At 39.8% G+C, this 22,708-nt stretch overlaps 2 protein-coding genes across 10 annotated transcripts; one reads left to right on the top strand and one right to left on the bottom strand.

The window, feature by feature from the left end:
• The first annotated feature begins 2,450 nt into the window (after window positions 1–2,450).
• On the top strand, window positions 2,451–11,544 carry LOC115747617 (protein RRP6-like 3). 9 transcript variants are annotated; one of them, XR_004016141.2, is made up of 13 exons: window positions 2,451–2,726; window positions 3,706–3,947; window positions 4,052–4,150; window positions 4,591–4,674; window positions 4,861–4,947; window positions 5,369–5,489; window positions 5,780–5,958; window positions 6,034–6,078; window positions 8,167–8,672; window positions 8,754–9,252; window positions 9,818–10,428; window positions 10,860–11,009; window positions 11,292–11,544. XR_004016141.2 is itself a non-coding variant. In XM_030683840.2 (13 exons), exons 1-13 carry the CDS (start codon window positions 2,513–2,515, stop codon window positions 10,933–10,935), a joined length of 2,673 nt encoding a protein of 890 aa, XP_030539700.1. In that variant the 5' UTR covers window positions 2,451–2,512; the 3' UTR covers window positions 10,936–11,544. The 9 variants fall into 9 exon arrangements, 6 of the variants coding, with proteins under 6 accessions (XP_030539700.1, XP_048127258.1, XP_048127257.1 ...); XR_004016143.2 differs by having other exon boundaries at window positions 11,119–11,544; XR_004016142.2 differs by having other exon boundaries at window positions 10,860–11,048.
• Window positions 11,545–12,760: 1,216 nt separating this feature from the next.
• Window positions 12,761–20,942, bottom strand: LOC115747642 (NEDD8-activating enzyme E1 regulatory subunit AXR1-like). The gene is made up of 15 exons (XM_030683868.2): window positions 20,527–20,942; window positions 19,796–19,968; window positions 19,551–19,714; window positions 19,274–19,384; window positions 18,998–19,077; window positions 18,632–18,782; window positions 18,451–18,544; window positions 17,278–17,366; window positions 15,431–15,504; window positions 15,175–15,337; window positions 14,600–14,685; window positions 13,771–13,854; window positions 13,489–13,669; window positions 13,261–13,363; window positions 12,761–13,159 (listed from the first exon to the last, which is right to left on the bottom strand). The coding sequence occupies exons 1-14, from the start codon at window positions 20,562–20,564 to the stop codon at window positions 13,280–13,282; spliced, it is 1,572 nt and encodes a 523-aa protein (XP_030539728.2). The 5' UTR covers window positions 20,565–20,942; the 3' UTR covers window positions 12,761–13,159; window positions 13,261–13,279.
• Window positions 20,943–22,708: the final 1,766 nt, after the last annotated feature.

Here is a 22,708-nt window from a genome sequence, read left to right as displayed (position 1 = left end):
GTGACTGCGTGTGAGGGCGAGCAATCGGCCATGTTCGAATAGGGAATCGGGGCCCCGAATGGGGCTTACTCGGTCGCTTCCCGATTCAGAAAACTGAGAAACCGCATTGGCCGGTTCGGTTCGGTTTGCCTATTCTATATTCCGAGCCGATCGATTCTACCTCGTAATTTGAAGCCGTGTTAGTTTGTCCATAATCTCAAACAAGTTCTCTTGCTCTTTTTTTTCTAAAATAGGAAATATTAGCTAAAATTGAATATGTTCGGCATATCATCCCCAAGCAGAAAAATTGTACTAATTATGACATCTTCATATTACATATATGATAAAGCGAAACAAAAAAAAAAGCCCCGGTTGGTTCCCGGATTGACCCTAAAACCGCCTAGTTTGGCTCCGGGCCGATTGCAGAGTCAAAAGAGTTTATCACCGGTTCCAAGAACCGGGAATCAATCCTGCCAAGAAAGGTTCGAAGTTCCACACCTGGAATCTACCCATCTTAAAGCCAATCATCCCTAGCTGCATACCCATTTTAATTGGGAAAACAAGTATTACGTCAAACAGACTCAATCTACTGCACCAATACCATTATAGCCATCCCCGTACGCGAGCATCGCAATTAGGATCCACATAAACGGCTGTAGCCATGCCGATATGCATGGATTATCGAATTCATGCGATAACTTCTCCATCGACCGCCTCCTTTTGTTCCTTACACGTTATAAAGAAAGAAGAAAAGAGAGAGAGAGAGAGAGAGAGAGAGAGAGAGAGAGAGAGAGAGAGAGGAAAGAACGTTTCTTTAGTTCTATAGTACTGCGATTTTTCAGACATCCACCGTTCTTGGTCCCTGCTTTTCGTTGCCGGGGGTCGATGCTGCTGCGGGGTCATGATGTGAGCATGATTTGTAGGTTTTGGGGGTTTCCCCCACTTTTTATCAAAGGGTTTCTCCTCTCACATGACGTGGGGCCTACGGGGGATTGCGTTTCTACTTCATTCACCCAACCAAACACCAAAAAGCCTTTTTTTTTTTTTTTTAAAAAGAAAGAAGAAGAAGAAGAAATAAATAAATAAATAAATAAAGGAGAAGGAGGATGGGGAAGAAGAAGAACCATGTCAAGATTTGGGACTCCTGAGTGCTTGGGACACCATCATGTGGCTGAAAGGCAAAGAGGCTGATCAGATGGACCTTAGCAAGGGGCCAGGTGTGGGACCCACAACACCTCCACTTATTAAACAACTTCCTCCTCCCTCCTCCTTCCTCTAATTTTTTTTTTTTTAATCTTTCTAATGTGAATTATGTTATGTACGGGCTCGGGGCAGGGCAGGAGAGGAGGAGGAGCGTCGCCCGTCGGCCGTGGTGGCCACGACCTTTGCCTCCAAATTGATATCCTCACGTCTTATGATAAATTCTAAATATCTTTTTGGGTAAATATGGCACGAGGTGCCATGATTTAGGATAAAATGTGATATGGGTGCACCGGTTTGAAAATTATTCCGATACAAAATTAGTCTGGAGGGAGTAAATGTAACATGGATGTATTGGTATGGGTTTTTTGTTGTTGGATTAACCATTTACTTAGAGATCCCCGGATGGACAAAGTCATGTTACCGACTTAGACTCTACACCGCATCGTTGAGTCATTAAGTACTGTTGAATAAATTAAAATTGTCTTCATGTTTTTCGCAAAATAAACGAAATCTTAGTGCGTAATGTTCTAAAAAGAAATTAAAAAAAAATCAATTATCCATTTGAATTCCTACTCTGGCAATGAAAAATGGGAAAGCTTGCGAGGTTGGCTAATTGGCAACACGTACACTCGTAAATCATGTAGTCGTCATAGGTTCAATTTCCTAGGTTACCGGGGACAATTCCACTTTATGGATCGCCCTTGTTTGCTTGATCCCAGACACAGTATTTTCTTGATCCCGAACTTTTCTACTTTGGGTGGATTGTCTCGTCGGCATGACAAAGAGTGAAAAATGCAAAAGAAACACCAATCACCGGTATCACCTTTCTTCGTGATATTTGAAATCAATATGAAACCCAATTTCTTTTCCCCCATCAGTCGAGCTTCAAGTGCGCTTAGCATGAAGCGGGGGCGAACCATGTCCGAAACGCAACGATATTTTTGTGATTTTGTCCATTTTTCCACTTTTGTAGGAGTAATTTAAGAATATAACTAGTTATGGACGCATAAATTTAGTTTAGAGACAGAACATTGCAATACCTAGCTCGATAAAAGGATGTATATTTCGAATTTCATTGAATTACAGTACCTATCCGATAGAAATCGCACCAATCACCGAACGGGCCGAGCAGCCGACGGCCCATTAGCCCTCGATTTTTCTTTACACGCCGTCTATCTGGCTGTAGATTCAGGCCCAGATTAAACTGGGCCGAAGCCCACGACCTCCCCCACTTTAAACTCAGCATGTAGCATATCGGCCGACCGAACCTGCAGAGAACAACGTCGAACTTGGAAGAAGAAAGCTAGAGCGAAGGGAAGCAGTAAGGAAGATGGAAAGCAATCGGAAATTGAAAATGGCGATTGCCTTCGCTTCCGTTGCGGCGCTCTCGGTGTTCTTCTCCCTGCATTACCGAAGACGGAGGAAGCAGAGGAGCCGTCGCTGCGCATGTTACTTGCGAGCCGACTCGAAGCCACAGGACAGCTTCAGGCGAGTCTTGGCGGATAATTCCTACTCTCCTTTCAAGCATCTGAAGCTTGAAGACGGTACGTTCTCTTGAACTGAGCTGGAACCGTTTCTTCTTTGCTTCTGTTTTCTGTTACGCCGGTCGGTTGAGGGTGGGGACCGCGCTTTGGAGTTTCTAGGTAGCGATGATTCAGAAAATTCGAACTGTGGTAATGCCAGAAAAATTGGAATGGTTCGCCAGACACGTTTTTATGATGAAACTAAGGTTATCAAGTAGTTGTATTTGTTTACTGAGAGATCTTATGAACTGTTTTTTGGGTTCGTGCCGATCGTTATTCACGTGCGGTATCTGGTCCTTTGTGGATGGAAGACGTTCGTAAGACAATCGAACGTTTGACCTGCATTAAGAAGAGAAGCTTGTCTTTGTTGCATTATATGTGGTTTCTGACTGCTAGGATGCTCCAGCAGAGAATCGCACATGAGGTATTGACATGTCATCTACTTAATCGATGAAAGGCTTTATGTGTTAGGCTCCGTTTATTTCGTGAAAAATAAAAAATTTGGAAAATATTTTTCTAAAAATGATCACTTTTTTATATCTTTTATAATTAGCCAATGAAAAATGCCTTCATTATCCATTTGTATCAAAAATATATGTGAACGATGAAAATAATTTTCGTTCATTCATTTTTGTGAGGCAAACGATCGTTCTTAGGTCAATATTTTCTGAATCATTCATTTTTTGCGAAATATTCGTTAACTAGGCTCCATTTGTTTCACGGGAAATGAATGATTTGGAAAACATTAAAAAAAATTTCATTGACTAATAAGTTTAAGCGATATGAGCCATCATTTTTTGGAAAAAAGTTCCAAATCATTCATTTTTCGTGAAACAAATGAAGCCTTTTTGTTTATTTGTTTTCATCGGGGATAGGAAAGTCAACTGATGATTGTAACATCTAAGTATGGGTCCTTGGATTGGAAGCATTTCGTCTCATTTTTCTGATACCTATGTGGAAAGATTTATGAAGCATGGCTTAATATGGTAAAATTTGACAGGGGATTCTTCATACTCACATCCATATGAGGCGGAGATTACGGCTCTGTTGGATTGTCCTCAGCTAGAATTCACATTTTATCCTGATGAGAAGATTCCGACGACTCGTGATACCTATACTTGGGTGGAAACTGAGCAACAATTGAATGAACTTGCTGATATATTGATTAAGGAGAGAGTTTTTGCCGTAGATACGGAACAGCACAGTTTACGTTCATTTTTAGGTTTTACCGCCCTTATGCAGGTGAGTAGACATTTATCACCAGAATGTGCTATTCAATATGAGGTAAGCACAGCTTGATAATGCTTGTGTCTTTTGCCTCCTTTCCTCCTTCCAATATTTGATAGATCTCCACACAAGACGAGGACTATTTGATTGACACAATAAAGCTGCATGATGCTATGGGAATTCTTCGTCCAGTTTTCAGTGAGACTAGTATTTGCAAGGTACTTTTTTTCATCAGACTGTCACGTAATGGGCCCCTTGTGTATCTGTTTGTGCTCTTGCACTACAAATGATTGACATGCATCTACATCCATGTCTGACAGCATATACCGGATCACGTTCATGGAGTGTTAACTTGCTGGCTGATGAAGTTAATGAATTAGATTTAAATGACAGCTCTAGATTCATGTGTTTGTGCACTACAAATGATTGACATGCATCTACATACATGTCTGGGAGCATATACCTGATCACCTTCCCAGAGTGTTAACTTGCTGGCTGATGAAGTTAATGATAATTGAAAACTAGACTTAAATGACACTCTAGTTTTGCGTGTCATAAACTTTCTTGTAAATTATGCATTTTTCTTCTTCTTTTCAATCCAAAGTGTCCTTATAGTGAATAGCTGCAATACATTAATACTGATTCGGCCTTTATGTAGGTGTTTCATGGAGCTGATAATGACGTTCTCTGGCTGCAAAGGGACTTCCATATTTACGTTGTCAACCTATTCGATACTGCAAAGGTGAGCCTGTGTCTATTGAATGCCTTAGTCAGAACTGGACACATAGGAACTTTTCTTGCTCTCTTTTTCCTTTTCTGCCTTTGTTAAGAAGAAATGGGGCTTGTTTAGGAAGGAGGGGAGAGAGAGAGTGGTTGGGTGATAAAAATAAGTTTGATGGAAATATATCTTCATGTCATCCTACTGCAGGCCTGCGACATTCTGTCAAAGCCACAGAGATCACTGGCATACTTACTTGAAACTTATTGTGGTATAACCACCAATAAATTGCTGCAGGTTTGAACTGAATTCTTTTTTATGAACATCTTACATGTATTTCTTCTCTTTCTGTTCGTCCCATTTTCCATTACTATAGGAACATCTACAATTCTCATTTACTTTTATTCTGAGGCGTGGTAGGAAACTGCAATGTCTGTTTACTTGCTATCTATTGTTGTAATGGCTCAAGGGAAAACCAAAATTAAATCTAAGTGTTCAGTTCTCGTAGTCCAGAGAAATGTTTTGCTGATAAGCAGTTTATCACCTGCAGAACTAAGTCAAGGCACTGAAATAATGGTGCCTTGAGGTAAACTTCTTATCAGCACAGTTGAACACATAATCTGTAAAGTCATGCATGGAGCTTCTCAGTAGATTCCACTCAGATTATCTTTCATTTAAGCGACATGTCTGTCCTTAACACTTCTGAAAAAAAATGCAGCGTGAAGACTGGAGACAACGTCCATTGCCACAAGATATGGTGCAATACGCCAGGACAGATGCATGCTATCTGCTATACGTTGCCCGCTGTTTGGTTGGAGAGCTAAAACAAAAGGAGAATGGTATGATCTTTAATTGCATTTATTTTGCCCAAAATAGTTCACTTATTTCTTGCTTCCTTTCTTAGGGAGAAATTCTGGCAAAATAAGGAAGTACATCATGATTCGTCAGAGTATGTCTTTGAACATAAGTTCATTAGGATAGCCACATAGGCAGCATGAACATTTAATTGTAGCATATAGTTGTCTGCATGAGGATTTGAATGTTCGTTTTGAATTGAGTGAACATATCTGTTTGAAACCTCTTATCTGTATTTTTTGTTTTATGGAACTTTCTGAAAAAATTGCACCAGAATCTTGTTTCGATGATGAATTGCATTTTGTCCTGGAGGCATGTCGACGTTCGAATATGATTTGCTTCCAACGATACATGAAAGATATTGAAGCTGCACCAGGAGAATCCGCCGCGTCATCAATAATTTCCCGACATTTAAATGGTCAAGGAGGCGAATCAGATGACTTCAAAGCCCAGGTGCACTGTCTTCCATGTATCTGCATCCTTTATCTTCTTATTTTGCCGTATATGCTGATGCTGCTCTGTAATCAGTTTCAGGATATGGTGAGAAGACTGTGCTCTTGGAGGGAGTTAATGGTTAGTGTTAGTTTTACAGCAACCTGTTCAGTAATGAAAGCTTATCTCTTTTGATTGGAGTGCATGTTATAGATGAAAAGTTCTGGATAGTTTTACTAGTTGTTATACTTCCAAGATAACGAACAGTGTTACCACTTCGCCTGTTTCTTTGCAAGGAATGCTTGCGAACTTCTGTGTCTGTTCTTAACGTACCTTTCTCACCTTGGTAGGGACAAAATAAAAGATCAAGGATCAGAGTAATTTGATTTAACTTCTCTATGTCAGTTCTTAGCCTGTTTTCTTACAAGGAATAAGGCATCTCTAAGGATCACTTGAGTAGTCCCTTTTGTTATCTGCACTGACATACAAAGTATAGGGCCTTTTTGTATTTTGTCTGTTTACCTTTGTTAGGCCACAGTCTTCTTGTCTGCTGTAGTTGAAAACGTGTGTCAGCTCATAAAAACGTGCAATTTTACAAGCCTAAAGTGAAGGTTCCCGTCAACTCATAGCAAAAATGTTAACCCGGTGAAACCATTCTAGGATCGCAGGTTGACACGTGAACCCACTTGGAAACGCATTTCAGATCATTGCTGGATCACAAGCTTCACAGGAGCTTCTTTCAAGATAAGTTGGCTTTAAAGAAGCCCATGATATGACAAAATGATAACCACCCATTTGACATAGGGAAAATATGACAAAAAGAATAAAAAAATAAAACAAAACGAATAAAATAAACCTCGAGGATCAATGTTAAAATGGGAACAGATTAGTCACAACACAATGAAAATATCGTTAAAAAGGAAAAATAAACAAATAGCAATCTGAAAATTCAAAAGATATTACTTCTCTGCAACCTCATGTACAATGGGAAAGCATCATTCAGGTGGATTTGATGTAAAATAATTGGCCAGGAATATTTCTTTTGTTATTGTTTCCAGAGTCTCTTGAAGTTTCATTCCTCTATTAGTATCATGAATGGAGACTGTAATGACTTGTTTTCGTTATTATCTACTACAAATTGAAGGTTATTTAAAAACTTGATATTATGAGTTTCTTGCCAATTCATATTGTCATATATTTACAACTAGATATGCCATGCCTTTTTTATCCGGCAATTTGAGACTATGGTTATAGTTGCGAATCTGCAATCGAACTTACTGTCTTATTCAAAGAAATGACCTATGACACTTTTTTTTTTTTTTTTCGAGTTATAGTAGCCTGGTTGTATTAGTCTAAACCCTGAACATTAATGTGTATGAAGGTCATAATCTTTTTGGAGTTATTTTCGACATTCGAAGATTTTATAATTAGATCTTATGGTCTGATTTTGTGACGACCTCACCCATCCTAAATAAAAAAGTGATCTTGACGGCCTTATTCTTGTGTGTGTCTGCAATAATCTTTACTTGATAATGTTTCTGCTGATAGGACGGGTGATCGGATAATTTCTACTTGAACATTAATGTGTATGACGGTCATAATCATTTTGGAGTTATTTTCGATATTTGAAGATTTTACAATTGGATCTTATGGTTCAATTTCACGACGACCTCACCCATCCTAGATTAAAAAAAATTGATCTTGACGACCTTATTCTTGTGTATGTCTGCAATAATCTTTACTTGATAAATTTCTGCTGATAGGAGGGGTGATCGGATAATTCCAGACCCAATTTTCTTTTCTATGGATTTGGTTGCTATGGAGCCAAACATAGCTTGTTGATGTCATTGTCATGTGGTGCAACTGGTTCACTTATTGAGTCGGCTGTTTTATTGTCATTCGGCTAGACTGGGTGAACATCGCTAAGTTTCATCTGAACTAAACTTCATGAACCGAGTACCACAGTCACTTGCCTCTTCAAACAAGCGAAAGTGGCCAAGGTTTCCAATTTGCCTTCTTATGTCTCCTTTTCAGCTCATATGGCTTCCTGGTGATTCGTTGAAGAAGCAAGGCAAAATTCTGTTCTTTACTGGGCAATTTGTAACTTCTACATGTGATACTGTGTCATCCTTTATTATGTTTGCCTTTCATTTCTTTGCTTTTGTTTGGGTAGGTTGCCTGCTACTTTATGACAATCTCTACTTACCACAGCTTGTGTACTTCTTTCAGGCCCGTGTGCATGATGAAAGCTTAAGATTTGTATTGTCAGATCAAGCTATTGTTGCTCTTGCAAGCAAAGTTCCAACTACCACAACAGATATATTTGACACCATAAGGCAGGCTGATTTTAATACGGATTCCCTGAGTTCTTCCATGCCATCGCCATCTCCTGTTGTTTACAGTCACATGGATGGTTTCTGCGATCTATTACAGGAGAGGATAGACAACTGCAATGAAATCTCTCTGGTAGTTCTTCAAAAGTGCCTTGGTCAAGACGGAACTTGTCCATTATCTGTCTTTAATTATTCTGTTCTGGTTAATTTTACTATGAGATCAACTAACAAGGTAGTCTCCAGACAAAATGGTACTAAAAGCTTGAAACAAGTTTCTCGAAAGGCTTCTCGAGAGCTATTTGTGAAAAAGTTCTCTTGCAAATCTCCAGTGTACCATAATTGTAGGATCTACGCAAATGATGGACGCTTGCTTTGTTACTGCGATCGTAGAAAGCTTGAATGGTTCGGAGCTTTCTCAATCAGTTACCTTTTCTTAGTTCCCATGTTTATGTAACTGGTGTGATGAATATTCACATGTGACAGGTATCTTCACCGTGGCCTTGCGAAACTTGTTGAAGATGATCCTCCTGCTGTTATGCTGCTTTTTGAGCCTAAAGGCCGTCCAGAAGATGAAGATAATGAATTTTACATTCAGAGGAAGAAAAATATTTGTGTTGGCTGCGGAGAAGGTAATCATTACTTGCGCTACCGGATTATTCCTTCGTGCTACAGAATGCACTTCCCTGAGCATTTGAAAAGTCATCGCTCTCATGATATAGTCCTGCTTTGCGTGGACTGTCATGAGGTTGCTCATGCTGCGGCTGAGAAGTACAAAGGGAAAATTGCAGAGGAATTTGGCATTCCACTTTTCGTTCGAAATATTGTTGACCTGAGAGATGATCATGTTGCATCAGAACCATGTGCAATGGGAATAAATTTTGAACAAGCTGGTATATCTCCTCTAGAATTACGAACAGCTGCAATGGCTCTAATACGCCATGGACAAAGAATGCCACAGAAGCGCCGTGAAGAATTGACTCAGGTCTTGACGTCTTTTATCTTTTACTCCGGTGCCTGGACTCACAAATTTCTTTTTGGTCATAGACTCACAATTGAAGTAGCATATTGTTTTGCTTTGTCCTCCTTATATTCACTGTTATCTTTGTACCTACCAAAACTAATTTCCATAGATTGAGTTAATAAGTCATGCTGGAGCTTCAGCTGCTTCAAGTAAGGATAGTTAGATCTTATAAAATTTGAAGCTTCATTATGATCTTCCAGTTTCCATACATGCACAAAATTTTTAGGGCAATGTGTATTCTGAATAAGAAGACATTAATTGGGGCCCTTAGTTTGTCTACTCTTAATCTTTCTGCCAGGCTGCTTTGTGTTGTGTATAGGTATTCGCTTGTTGTTCTCATTTTTGTCATGGAAAAACTACATATCGTGTGTTCCTAATAAGAAGATGTCAATGGGGACCCAGTTTGTATACTCTTGATGTTTCTGCCAGGCAGCTTTGTATGGTAGATAGGTATTCACTTTTTTTCATCTGCTTTGACCTCCTTTTAAAGGTTTTTGGATATTAATTCGACCATCTGAATTTGCAGATTGTGATGAGGTTTTATGGAGGAAGAGATATATCTAATGCAGATCTGGAAAGAGCCTTGTTAGTTGGAATGAGTTCTCATGAGAGAAGACGGCTTGAAAAGAAGAGAGGGCTGTCTTTAAAACATTCCAATGGTGGCATTATTCCAGATAAAAGGCAGATTGGAAGTACTAAGAAAATGATGATTTCAAGTACAGTTAATCGATCAAAAGTTGAAACAGTTGATGTTTCATTCTCTGAAGAAGAACAGCAGTATGTCAACGAAGAGATCACAGACCAAGTGGAGACAGAGCCAATCAATCCAGGGATGGAACCAGAAGCTCCTGCTCATGATAACAACAATGAAAACACAATTTGCTATACTTCACAGAATGGAAACCTGCAAAATGAAGGGTTAGACCTTGGTGATTCGAGAAATGATGAAACCCAGCCTACGCACAACCCCAAATTATCGCTATTAGGACATGGACCCCATGGGAAACAAGTTGTTGATCATATACTGAAGGAATATGGGGAGGATGGCATTGGTGTCTTTTGTCAAAGGTGGAGACAAGTATTTGTCGAAGCTATTAACCCTCGTTTCCTTCCTGCTGGATGGGATATAAAGCACAGGTATTCTGCCTGGTGCACAGGCTATATATATTTTGTTCTATCTTTGCAAAGGGATAATCTGCTTTATATCAACAATTTGATTTTTGTGTGGTCTTATATGCCTCGCCCACTTGAAACTATTGTTAATACAAATATTTGATAATGATTTTGTGACACATTTGATGATTACTGAATATGCTTCTGTCAACCACTCTGACTCGAGATGTGATCGTGGGTCCTGAAATGTCTCCTGGGTCGAAAACATGATTAGCCAAATCAGGATCAGCTATTTCCCTTTGGCATTGCAGGGGCATGATTTTGCAATCTAGCCATCATCTCTCCTCCCCTCCCCCCCCCTTCTCTTCTCCCTCCCTCCCTCCGTCTCTCTCTGTCTCTCTCTGTCTGTGGGCATGGCTGTTCAGTGGTTCTAATTTTCTCACTGATTTTGCCAGTGGCCGGAGGGACTTCGGGGAATTTAGCGTGTACAATCCTATCAAGAAGGCATTGGCAGAAGCTGCCAAGAGTTGATGTCTGCTGTGGTAATGCTACTCACAACAAGGCACAGACCACCGGTGACTCCAGTTAGAACTCTCATCTTAGAGGTCTGTCCCAGTCATAGTGGTCCTAGACATTTTGATTAGGTCAGAAATATTCTTCACATTGTTGCACACTTGCTGGTTTTGATGAAGACTTCGTTATTTATTGGATCAGCTCTGGTTCACATTCAACGGCCATATGACGGTTGCTGCAGCAGATACTTGGATATGTTTTTGGATCCGCCATTTCGGCGGTGGTAACTTGCAACTAGGAAGTACCGGAGAGCATCGGTTTTTTGTTTCGTAGCATCGTAAGCCTTAATAATTGCTAATATGATGTTCACTCAGCTAAATGCAGAGAGGCTAGCTGGGGAAAAAGAAGGAAGAGCTCAGTTGCAGAAAAGTAGGTGAGCTACGCAGAAGAAGTGCGATTTGCGGTATATTTGCTTATTCTCATGATCCTTGCACCATCAGTCGTGGTTTGCTGGAGTAGGCCAAGGCTAAATATCTCCTTGTAAGTTGTAGCGACCGACATTTTCCTCGCACCAGCTTACAAAGTTTTGCTGAGTTGAAGGCAATTGCTTCTGTTGCTTCTGTTTGATCGACCTGTAATCAGCAATATTGTTTTTTTTTTTGGGGGGGAGGAAACCAAACAAAACAGAACATAAAAATAAATAAATAAAGAGACTTGCGTTTGGGAAGAGCTTTTCCAAGGGACTTTAGACCTCTAAAGTCCCTTGGGAAAAAGTTTAGGTGTTTGGCAATTTTTTTTGGGCCACTTTGGGAAAATGCTATCATCAGTCAAACCTGAAAGCCCAAAGCAGGTGGAGACTTGCCTTGGACTTTGAGCATTTTCGGAAGGCTGGTTTCAAGGTAATTATTGATGTTTTTTCCCAAATTGCCCCCACAGATAATTATTTGTTCCACTTTTGCCCTAAAAAATCATTCATCTTCTTCCCAACACCCAAGCGTTGTCCTACTCACTGATTCTCATTCAAGGTGAGGTCATCTTCTTCCCAACGCCCAAAACTTGGGTTGAGATCGAGGGTCACAATGGCCGTCAAGCCGTTATCTTAGCCGGAGCTGTTGTCTTTGTCCGATTTGCTATGAGTCGAGGTCGAGATTGAGCATTGAGCGACCCAAATCTGGTTCTTTGATCGCAAATCTGCGACCTCGGCGTCCCTCATTTGGCGTCGCGCATCCGCGGCATCGCCTCGCCCGAGGTCGCGTGACTCCGGCATCTCATCCCTCAAGGTCAATCTACCCCGATGCCCCTCACCTGGGGTCGCGATGTCGGTGATGGGTTTCGCGAAACTTCTCCGACCTTCGCCCGGGCTTTGTGAAAATTTCTTTGACATTCGTCGCCCGGGCTTCGCCGAGCTTCGACAGGAGTTGCAACAAGCTTTGTGGCTTTGCGTGGCTGGCGGTCGCTTCTAGCCAACAATTGGCTGCCTCCGTGCTTCCCCTGCTATGCTTGCCTTCAGTTTATTTTTTATTTTATTATTTCAAAGTTGCTTTGCAAAATATACATAAAAATGGGTTATCCAAACACCATTAGCTTTCACCAAATACACCTTCGCTCAAATATCCTTGGGCAAATGGCTTTGCATTTACCTAAAGTGGTCCCAAACGCACCCTTAAACAGCTCGATTCCCTTAAAAAAAGTATCAAATTTAGCTTGGGTCTCAATGCTGGCCCAAAACGTCAACTTTAACTCAGTCTCAATCCTGATCTAAAAATTTTCCTTCTGTATTCGAATCTGGAGCGACCAAGATTTTGTCTGAAATTTAACTGTTAATTGTAGAGTACGCGTAGACTTAGGACTCGAGATAAAGTTGATTTTTTTTTTAATGAGAAATTTTAGGACCATAACTGAGACCCGAGCTGAAGTAGGTAGCCGACTCAAAACATATGCAACTTCAGCGGAATAAATATTAATTTGGAAAAACCGGCAGTTATAGTGGGGATTACAAATTCGTCTGAGGGGAGTAGGTCTTATGTCAATTTGGCATCTCTCTCCGTTGTTGTAATTCATTTAGGTACCATCGGACATCTTTCGATACCATGAGCTCCAGCGGAACTGAAGAATCCTCTCGGACCAGTTCCCTCTAGTAATCCAACAAGGGCTTTCCCACAAAACTTATGCTTCTCCACCTTGGCAGACTGTTGCCCCACATCGAGACATTTCTGCCGTGCTCTTCTCAAGAAGCGCGGATCTGCAACCCAAAACAAACTGAGTCCCCTCTAGAAACTTCGTCGAAATCGCGAGAAAAAGGAAACGAAGGCAAACGCAGCTGTTCGGAGCATTGGGAATCACCGGTTCGACACTGTGATCGCTAAAGGGACAACAATTGAGACCTCTGGTCAATGCCGTTGAAGATGAATGTCCCGGACATAGGAACAAATTGTTTCGTTATGAGCTGCAACAAACAGAGAATCCGGCTTAATCGAAAGAAGAGGTGAAAAAATAGTCCGAGGTATTTGGAGCACTTGGCATCGATGAATCAACTAACAAAGCTAGGGTGAACAGAGATGATGAGGCAACCTTGATCACTTCCTGAGATGCAACTCCTCCAATGAAAGCAGCAACAGCGTGAAGCTCTGCAGCACCAAACCGGCACATTTCACTAATTAGATCCTCGGTCAACGTTTGACCATTGCAGCCCAAGTCACTCAGAAGACCAACTGCCGTTGTCTTCAACCGAGATATATTCTCATCCATCTCGCTGCAGTGCATTTACCACCCAGAGAAATGCAAAGATCAGGTAATGATTTTTTAAAAGCTTGCTGGAGGAGAAACGGTGGATTCAGTACTGGCAAAACTTACCCATCAAACTCTCCAGGAAAGCTGTTATAATTAGCAGCAAACCGGTCAACTGCTCGGAGTAGTATATAGAACCCCACAGCGACACTGATTGACAAGAACCACAGATTGTCAGATGATAGGCAAAAATGAAAGCCTTCTCCAGCTATAAATTTTATTTGCTAGTCAGCTTGAAATAATTAGTGGAAGATCGAAACCAGCCATGTGGTTGAGCCAAGAACTAACCAAGATCATTCAACCTGCACTAGCCAAGTGCAAGTTGATCCAGAAGACAACATAGACTTTTGACTTAAGCAAGTGCCCGCAAAAAAAAAATGAAAAAGAAAAAAAAAATTAATGCCTAAAAATGGGAAAGAAAATGTATCCCCCGGAGTTAAGCACAGCCCAAGCTGTCAAGGAATAACTCCCAAACAATAAACGCCATTCTATGTAATTGGTACCAGCTTCACCGATGTACTTTTCTAAAACCATTTCGTGTCATAATGAAGCATTCACCACATCCCCACAAAGAAACAACAAAAATGTACTAAAGCGCAAAACTGTAATCATGGAAAAAGATCAGGTTAGTGAGCATAATTTTATGATGCTCTTCTGAATTTCTACCACGAATGTATGGACTCTTGAATTTTATCTTTCAAGGATGAGGTCCATGACTGATTAATGAGCACCCCAAAAGAGTGCTCAGAAGACCTTGAGCAAATTGCGAACTTCTCATTCTTTGTTGGAGGGAGGGGCTCAAGTTCTCACGATCTAGGCACACATATGAAGCATTTGCAACTGCATAATTTGGCAGGAAAATAAATTAAGGCATATACGCTAAACCCTATCTTACCTGTATTCTTCATCTGCTAAATACTTCAGAAGTTCTGATAGGACTGGAGAATTAAACTCATCCTCGACTAGGCGGTATCTGCATACCTACAACTGAGAAATATTATCTCTTCTTCTTTTTCAGGAAAAGAAAAGTAGAGATTTAGGAGAAGTGATTAAAAAAAAAGGATTCCAATGATGTTACATAATTGAATTCAGGAGGGGAAAAAAGTATGAACTAGGCTAACAATTTTAGCTTAGATGTAGAAACTAACAACAGGAATCAACAGCAAAACTACTAAGGAGCACACAAGCAAACACAGCAGCAACACTGATGTCAATGGACACCGAAGCAACTTTGATAAGCTTACCTTACACCATTCTAATCTTAACTCTTAATTTAATGCAGTATGCCATTTTAAGCATAAAAGTCATGTAAAAAAGAACTCACTTTGAGTTTTCATGCATTTCTACAGAAGCTTCAAATAGTTTGTTTTGAAATCACATTTGTCTCTCTACCAATTTTCTTCAAATGATTCCTCACTCATGCAGTATGCCATTTTTAAGCATAATTATATCATGTAAAAAAGAACTCACTTTGAGTTTTCGTGCATTTCTACAGAAGCTACGAATAGTTTGTTTTGAAATCACATTTGTCTCTCTACCAATTTTCTTCAAATGATTCCTCACTCGTTGCTCCATAACAAGAAAGTCAGCCTCTGCCTTAGCTTGGTAGATCTTCTGCAGGTTTACATATTGTCTGCAAAAGAGATATGATACAGAAGATATGTCACCAAATTCTACGCATACAATGGAGAACAAAAACGGCATCATTCATTCCTAAGTTACTAACTCTGTCGAAGATGTCATATCTGGTATTGAACCCTCAAGGGGTGCCTCTCCAGCACCTTCATTTGCAATAAATTCCTGCAAAGATATAGCAACATGTAGCATGAAATTCCAAGTTACGAATAACATGTATCTGGCTGGAAAGTCGTCAGTCAGCTAGAAGTTCTGTAAACAGATTGGCATAAAGAGCAATCAAAATTTTCCACAAACGAGGGTAGTAGGAAATGTGACCTAATTATAAATCTAAAATGATTTCCATGGAATTGTAAACATTGTCTTTCTTGTGGTTCTATTAAACTTCTAGCTCGTAGATCTCAAATTGTAACAACTCAAAGATGTCTTCAGTGTCTACCCACTGAGACCATTCTCCTAAGAATTAAATAACAAAAATGTATCCTCTGGAAATGGCAGAAAGACATGCACAAGCTTAAATGAACAAATTCCTGGGTTCAAATCAAACCCTTATCACTTCCTTTAAATGTATTCACATTATATTTTTCATTTACGCAATTCAAAGAGTCGATTAAGACACCAAGAGGTCCATACAAATTACCAGTTCGGTAAAAAAATTATCCCCCGCTCCCCAACCCCAATTCCTAAGCGGAATCAATGGAAAAGCAAAGCAACGAGCAAGGAACATTTATGTCATTTGATTAGGAGGCAAAAGCTAGGAACTGGGAGAAGTTATGTCATTCACTAAATTTCCGACAAATTGATCCTATAATGAGTCATATTAGAAGGGGAAGATTACTCAATCAGTCCTAAACCCATTATACGAATGCCAATTCAACCCCAAACTTTTCAATTTGCTAATGTATCCTAAACCATTTTTTATAAAATTTCAATATAGTCCTTCCGGTAAATTTTGGCTTGAAATTGTTGACGCAACATCTGATCATCGCAGGAAGTCCTTCGTGGCACAGGCGGCGATCTGACTTAGATAATTTAGGACAAACTATGGAGTTTAACTTAAGCTTTTGATTTTTCTTTTTTTCTTATTTTTCGTTTCCTATTTACTTTGCTTTCCTGGTACTGTTCATCTTCATCTTCTTTCCTGGTACTGTACCATTTTGTGTCAAATTTTTTCCCCCTTATTCAATGTAAATGCTTCGTTTCATGACTTTTTCTTATCATCCATGGGATTCAACGTCATTGAGCCTCGGCAACGTCGATCCCAGGTCGTCGTCCATGGGCACTCAACCTTAGATTGAAGGTCGCGGAGTCCTCACGACCTCAACCCAAGATCATGGAAGCAATGGGATACCTCGACTGAGGTCGTTGCATCGACGTCCATGGCAGCTTGACCTTCTCCCATGAAGGTCGGAGGCCGCAAGACTCGCTCGTGAAAATTTCCCTCGTCCTCGCCCTTTCCACTTCACTCACGAATATTTCCCTTCATTTTCAGAAAAGAAACAGAGAAAAGAAGAGGAAGATGAACAGTAGTGCTAGAAAAGGCAAAAAAGCAAAAACAAAAAATTAAATAAAACGACGTAGTTTCGATTGATTTGTGCATGTCCAGATTGCTCACCATGCCACGAAGGACAACTAACGATGATTGGATCACCATGTTAGCAAATTCCAATGGCCATTGACCAAAATAAATATATTGCAATTTCACGCAAAGGTTTCCGCCTATATTGGCAAATTGGAAAGTTTAGGACTGAAATGACACTCATACAATATGTTAGGACTGATTGGGTAATTTTTTCTATTGAAAAACATCACTCAAAGACTCCATGACCCATCCATCAGGACCTCCAATCCAAGTTGATTGATACTAGATAACGGCTAAACCATTTCAAGATCGAACAAATAGCAATAGATACTTCATACAAGACTCAGGATAACTACCTTCAAAGCTGCCACCATCACCCAAAAATCTGATGAATTATGAAGAAGTTCTGCAGCGCTATCATCTATAAGCTGCTTCAGTTCTTGACCTGGTAAAGAAACAAAATCAACTAAGTTACTGTTCACATGCAGCAGCTACATCTCGATTTTATTACAAGAAAACTGCTAATAAATAATTTATGAAGCAGGCATTGCTTTTGCACTCGCAAAGATCCATCCATATCTTAGGTAATAAAGATGCCATGGGAGAGCACTTGAAAAAGGGAACAAGAAAGCCAGGCATCGAATAATTAACATATATTAGGGGCCTATAGGCAAATGCAATATTCAAACGTGCAACATCAAGCTTAAGGATTTAGATGGCAAGTGGAACATATTAAAACTTGTCACAGAACAACAGCAAAGGGAATAGAGCATGCAAAAAAAAATCACATATGCACTTTTTGGGAGCCAAAAGAGAGCTTGTGGAAAGTTACAAATCCCCTGAAAATGAAATGAATTCAAACCGAAAAAAGAACATATGAAAGGTGGCTATGCCAACAGAACAAAAAAGGACCACTACTAACAAAAGAGGATGGATGGACGGACAGCAAGAACCTTTTTAATGAGAAATGTCGAGGATACTGAGACTATACAAAATTAGTTTACCAAGTATTGTGAGAAAGTGTAACTATATATCTAAATGAGTGGACCATATTCAAGCATGGACAATGCCACTTGTAAATTAATTATGTAAATCAATCATTGGATCTCTGATAATTTTTTAAGAAGTATAGCAGTGGCATATAAACTCAGACAAAATGCATCATGTATAACCTTGTACGTAAGGTTTAATATGGCGTAATCAAACATATGAGGAATTAAACAAATATCTCTGTTCAATTTCTTTCATGGATTAAATATTTTAAGACATCAATTTGCCACCAAAAAATATACAAAAGTCAATTGGATCCATTAAGGTCAATGCAATTAGACACACTCAGTTCATGATTGGATAGAAATAGAACAAAGAACTTCTACTCAGCTCCCCACAGTTCTCCTAGCAATCCCTATTAAAGAAATATTACTTAATAGGGATATAGCTATGCATGAGGTTGTTTAACCCGTCAACGAAGGAGGTCCTGAAGAATGTAGCTTCTATCCTCACTATAATATCACACTTCTAGAACTTACTAATTCCTCGAGGAGCAAAGACTTTGAAGGATGCCTCGATAGCTTCCTTGTAATTGTCTTCGTCAAATGCAATCATCCTGGATTTCAGGAGCTCCTGAAATGCTCAATACCATTACTATATCCGTTACAGCTTATTATAAGCAAATTGATTCTGTCTAAAACATCAAAACTCAATATAAACCTTAAATTCTTTCTTCTCTTCTCTAGTTGATGGAAGCCTGCCATTGTGAGAGCCTGCCCATTCATTTGCCATCCTAACAAGAATGACAACATAAGGTATGTGCTTGTGAGCAACAGGATCGGCAGTGTTCAGATCAATGCCTTCTGCAAACCTGACATGGTAGATTTTAGTCATAAATGATGAACTTATCTGCATGTGCCACTTGTACGATGTATGGAAGAACAGAATGGACTATCCTTATGACACAACATGAATCACCGCTCAATGAAAGAAAATTTTCCAATCATCAAATTCACCAAGTTACTTGATAGATTTTGACATTTATGAAACCAAAGAATCATGTGTCTTCAAGAAACCAATGCACACCTCTTCAATTCGGGCCATGGATTATTCAAACGAAGGTCATCCAGAAAATGATCTGGCTTTGACTCAATTATTGTATGCTCCTGCAACAAAAAGGAACACATATGCACATGCTGTTAGATCCAGCATAAATTCCAAACAGTAAATGTATAAATTCTGTACACATTTATCGGTTCAACATTACAAAGGACTTTGCAACTCTAATTTGAGCAAATCATGTCACTTAATAACAAACAAGTGTTATCCAAAAGTCAAGAGTTGGTGCTACAATAACATCACCTTTACACTGATTCGCACAAGCCCTGTAAGTCCGTAGGAACGAGCAAATATCAACATCACATTTGCCTCTCTACAAATTCTATCGAGCTTGATCATAGAATCTTCTACCAGCTGAAAAAGCAATTATGAGGACTCAATTATGCACTCCGAAGAATCAATAACAAGTATCTATGGCAAGAATAGCACAGTTCTTTATGCTACAACCGAGCAAAACAGAGTTCGAAAGTTTAAATGAACAACTAAAGAGAACATACAATAGCCAGTCACAACTTCATACCTGAGTAGCCACCACCAAAGTAAACTGAGAGAAGAATGAAGGGTTTGTCTCAATTAGAGCCTGAGGATGCTCCTCAATAAACTTTGCTTTAACTGCATCATTCAACTCTTGAAGGAAAGAGCACACACACTTTGCCATGGATTCCCCAATGCTCGATTCATCCACTAAATTTGCAGAGTCATTGAGAATGTAGGGAAAAAAAAACCCAAAAGGAACTGGAAAGATAGCACAATGAAGGCACAAACCCATGAAGTTATTCCCAAGGTCCCCGACTTCAACTTTTGATCCATCAACCACGGTGATGCTCCCAATCCCTCCAAGAACAAGATTTTTTAACGTCTCAGAGCCAGTAGGACCACAATTAAGCAAACATATACTGGCTTTCTCAAGAGCAGCCTGGCCTTGCTCACCCCGGATCCCGAGATATCAATTTACTCTCGTGAAAACACACGGAAATGCGACAGAATACTTTACAGCGACCAAAGGATCTACATGTAAGTTAAGACCATCAACATTGCAAAAAAAACAAAATGACGAAAGTGATGTCCCAAGTTGACCTCCACCTCTTTAAGCAAACCATATCGCATATAGTTGATCAATACCGAAAAAGTTGGTTTACTTTTTCAATAACCACTTCAGCATTCTCAAGCAAATGATATCGCAATTTCCACAACAATGAAGGAGTCAATAAAATGTGAATTTCCCACTGCATCTAACACCTAAGCTACAATGTACTGGAGGTTCTGCCATTATCACAAGTGTAACTAAAACTGCACCACATCAAACCTTCCATTGAATGTGTTGCCAGGGGCAACCTCGGACTCTCATTTGAACAGAATTAGATCTTCAATAGTTCTCTTCTACTCTCACTAAACTATTTTCCATATTCTAATGTAATCGAGTCAGGAAGGGAATAACTCTGTAAATAGCGAGCCATAAAAAAGGACTCGATACACAAGAGCTCCAATCTCAGTACCGGAGTTGGCGATCATATTTGATTTTCGGCTCGACCATCGCAGTCTGATCGTCCTGTGACTAACAAAGCAGAGAAGCTTCGATTGCGTCGCAGCGAACCAACGTCTCAGTATCAAAATAGCAACTATCCTACTCAGCTCCAGAATCGCCTCATCCGAACCCGCCGGTTGAACCTGCGAGCACTGTGAAAACTTGAGCGCCGACGAGAAGGCAGGAACATCCGAAGCCCCAGCACATAGGTGCGAGATCTCTCGCTGAAAAGGACGATCGATCGTCATCTCGTGGAGCCAGAGGAGAAGAGATGGATTACCTGGGAAGAAGATCGATGCGCGCGCGCGAGAGCGAGTAAAAGTTCGAAGTGAGAAGTGAAGTGAGAGAGGTGTTCGGCTGCTTAGAGCTTAGGCTATGTCGAGGAGTCGAGTGGAATGGTTGAGAAACCGTTCGGGGTAACACAAGAGGGAGAGAGAGCCCGAAATGCCGTGGACCCATGTCAATCTGGGCCTCGCTCGGTGCACGTCTTTTTCCTTGTGCACATTCCCGTTTTTCCATCTCGAGGAACCTTTGCAAATACAACCGATTCCTGCGTTAAGTTGAATAGTGCTCATTGCGTCGCTAATAACCGCAGACCCCTCAAACGGATGTGTCGGATCGAATTTAGGTAAGATCATATTTGGTCCGATCCAAATAGACCTATAGTAACATGTTTATGATCCGTTTTACTGCAATGCAAATGTAATGATCCATAGCCCACTCAATCAATACCCAACTTATTCCCGATCCGACTCATATTCCTAAAACACTTTTGTATTTATGAGAAATTCAAAATGATAGCCTGAAGTGTCTTTATTTTCTCAAATAAGAGCCTCAAGTGGACCTTGTTTCAAATAAAGGCCCGAAGTGGTCTTATCAATCTCAAATAAGGGCTTGAAGCGGACACGGCCGGTTCGGTGGAACCGCCGGTTCCGGTTCGAGAACCGGCCGTGTAAGTTCCGGTTCCGGTTCCGCTTCGGAATCGGCGGTTCATTCCGATTCCTTTTTTAATATTAATTTTTAAAATAATAAATAATAAAATAAATATAATAAATTATAAATTATAAAATACAATTAAATTGTACATTGTAATAAAATATGGGAAAAAAAAAAGAGGAGGAATGGGCTTGAACTTAATGAATTATCATTAAGCGCCTACATATATTCTTGGGAATAGAAGAATCAAAGCCTATGTAGTTCTTTTACCTTTGAGAACCCCAACTTACCTCATCGTCAATCGTCGCTACCCGTTGTGGTACCCGTGGTGGTGGTATCTCCAACATCATCGCTAAAAAATTCGTATTCACGATCTAACTCTTGGTATTGATATTTCGCCCTCGTCCAATCGCCGACACAAGCTTGAGCTTCCACGTAGTCCGGGCTTAATCTTGAACGGCAAGAGTCCAAAATTAATCCTCCAGCACTAAATGCTTGTTCAACCGCAACCGTTGAAGAATGGGTTGCTAATATCTGACGAGCGATGAGGGCGAGAACTGGATAATTGATTTGGTGACTCTTCCACCAATTCAGGATTTCGAAATCTGTACTATGTTCTGCACCACGAAACTCAAATTGAGTGGTTAAATATTTTTCTAATTCGGAAATACTACTTGTTGCCCCTTTTTGTTTTTTTTGCCTACTCTTAAGCATATTATACCCTCTACTAAGTGAACTACCACATTCGCTACGTAAGGCAGTAGATTGTAAAGATCCAGAATCACTTAAACCATATCTACTACAAAATTCTCCATATAATGCTACTATAGATTCTTTAACATGTCCTAGTATATTTGAAATATCTATTGAATCTTTCAAATGTAAACAATCATGATAATACACATTCAAATAATCATGTAAACCGTCTAATTTAATACGTGGATCAAAAACAATACCAACTAAATAGACAAGAGGAATTTGCAAATAATAATGCAACCATTTTTCTCGCATTACTAAAATAGTTCGACCTAATTCGGTATCATTTTCATATTCACTAAAAACACTACCAATATTAACACATTCTATTAAAAATAAATGCGTAGTAGGATAATAAATACCAGATAAAGTCTTAGTAGCATCATTAAAAATTTTCAAAATATCTAAAATTTTCTTGCAAACGTCCTAATATTGAGAAAGTAAAGTAATTTCGGGAATAT

The sequence above is a fragment of the Rhodamnia argentea genome, chromosome 10 (assembly GCF_020921035.1).
Source record: "Rhodamnia argentea isolate NSW1041297 chromosome 10, ASM2092103v1, whole genome shotgun sequence".
Classification (NCBI taxonomy): Eukaryota; Viridiplantae; Streptophyta; class Magnoliopsida; order Myrtales; family Myrtaceae; genus Rhodamnia; species Rhodamnia argentea.
The sequence above is the reverse complement of the archived record's forward strand: the minus strand, read 5'-3'. Positions and strand labels throughout refer to the sequence as shown.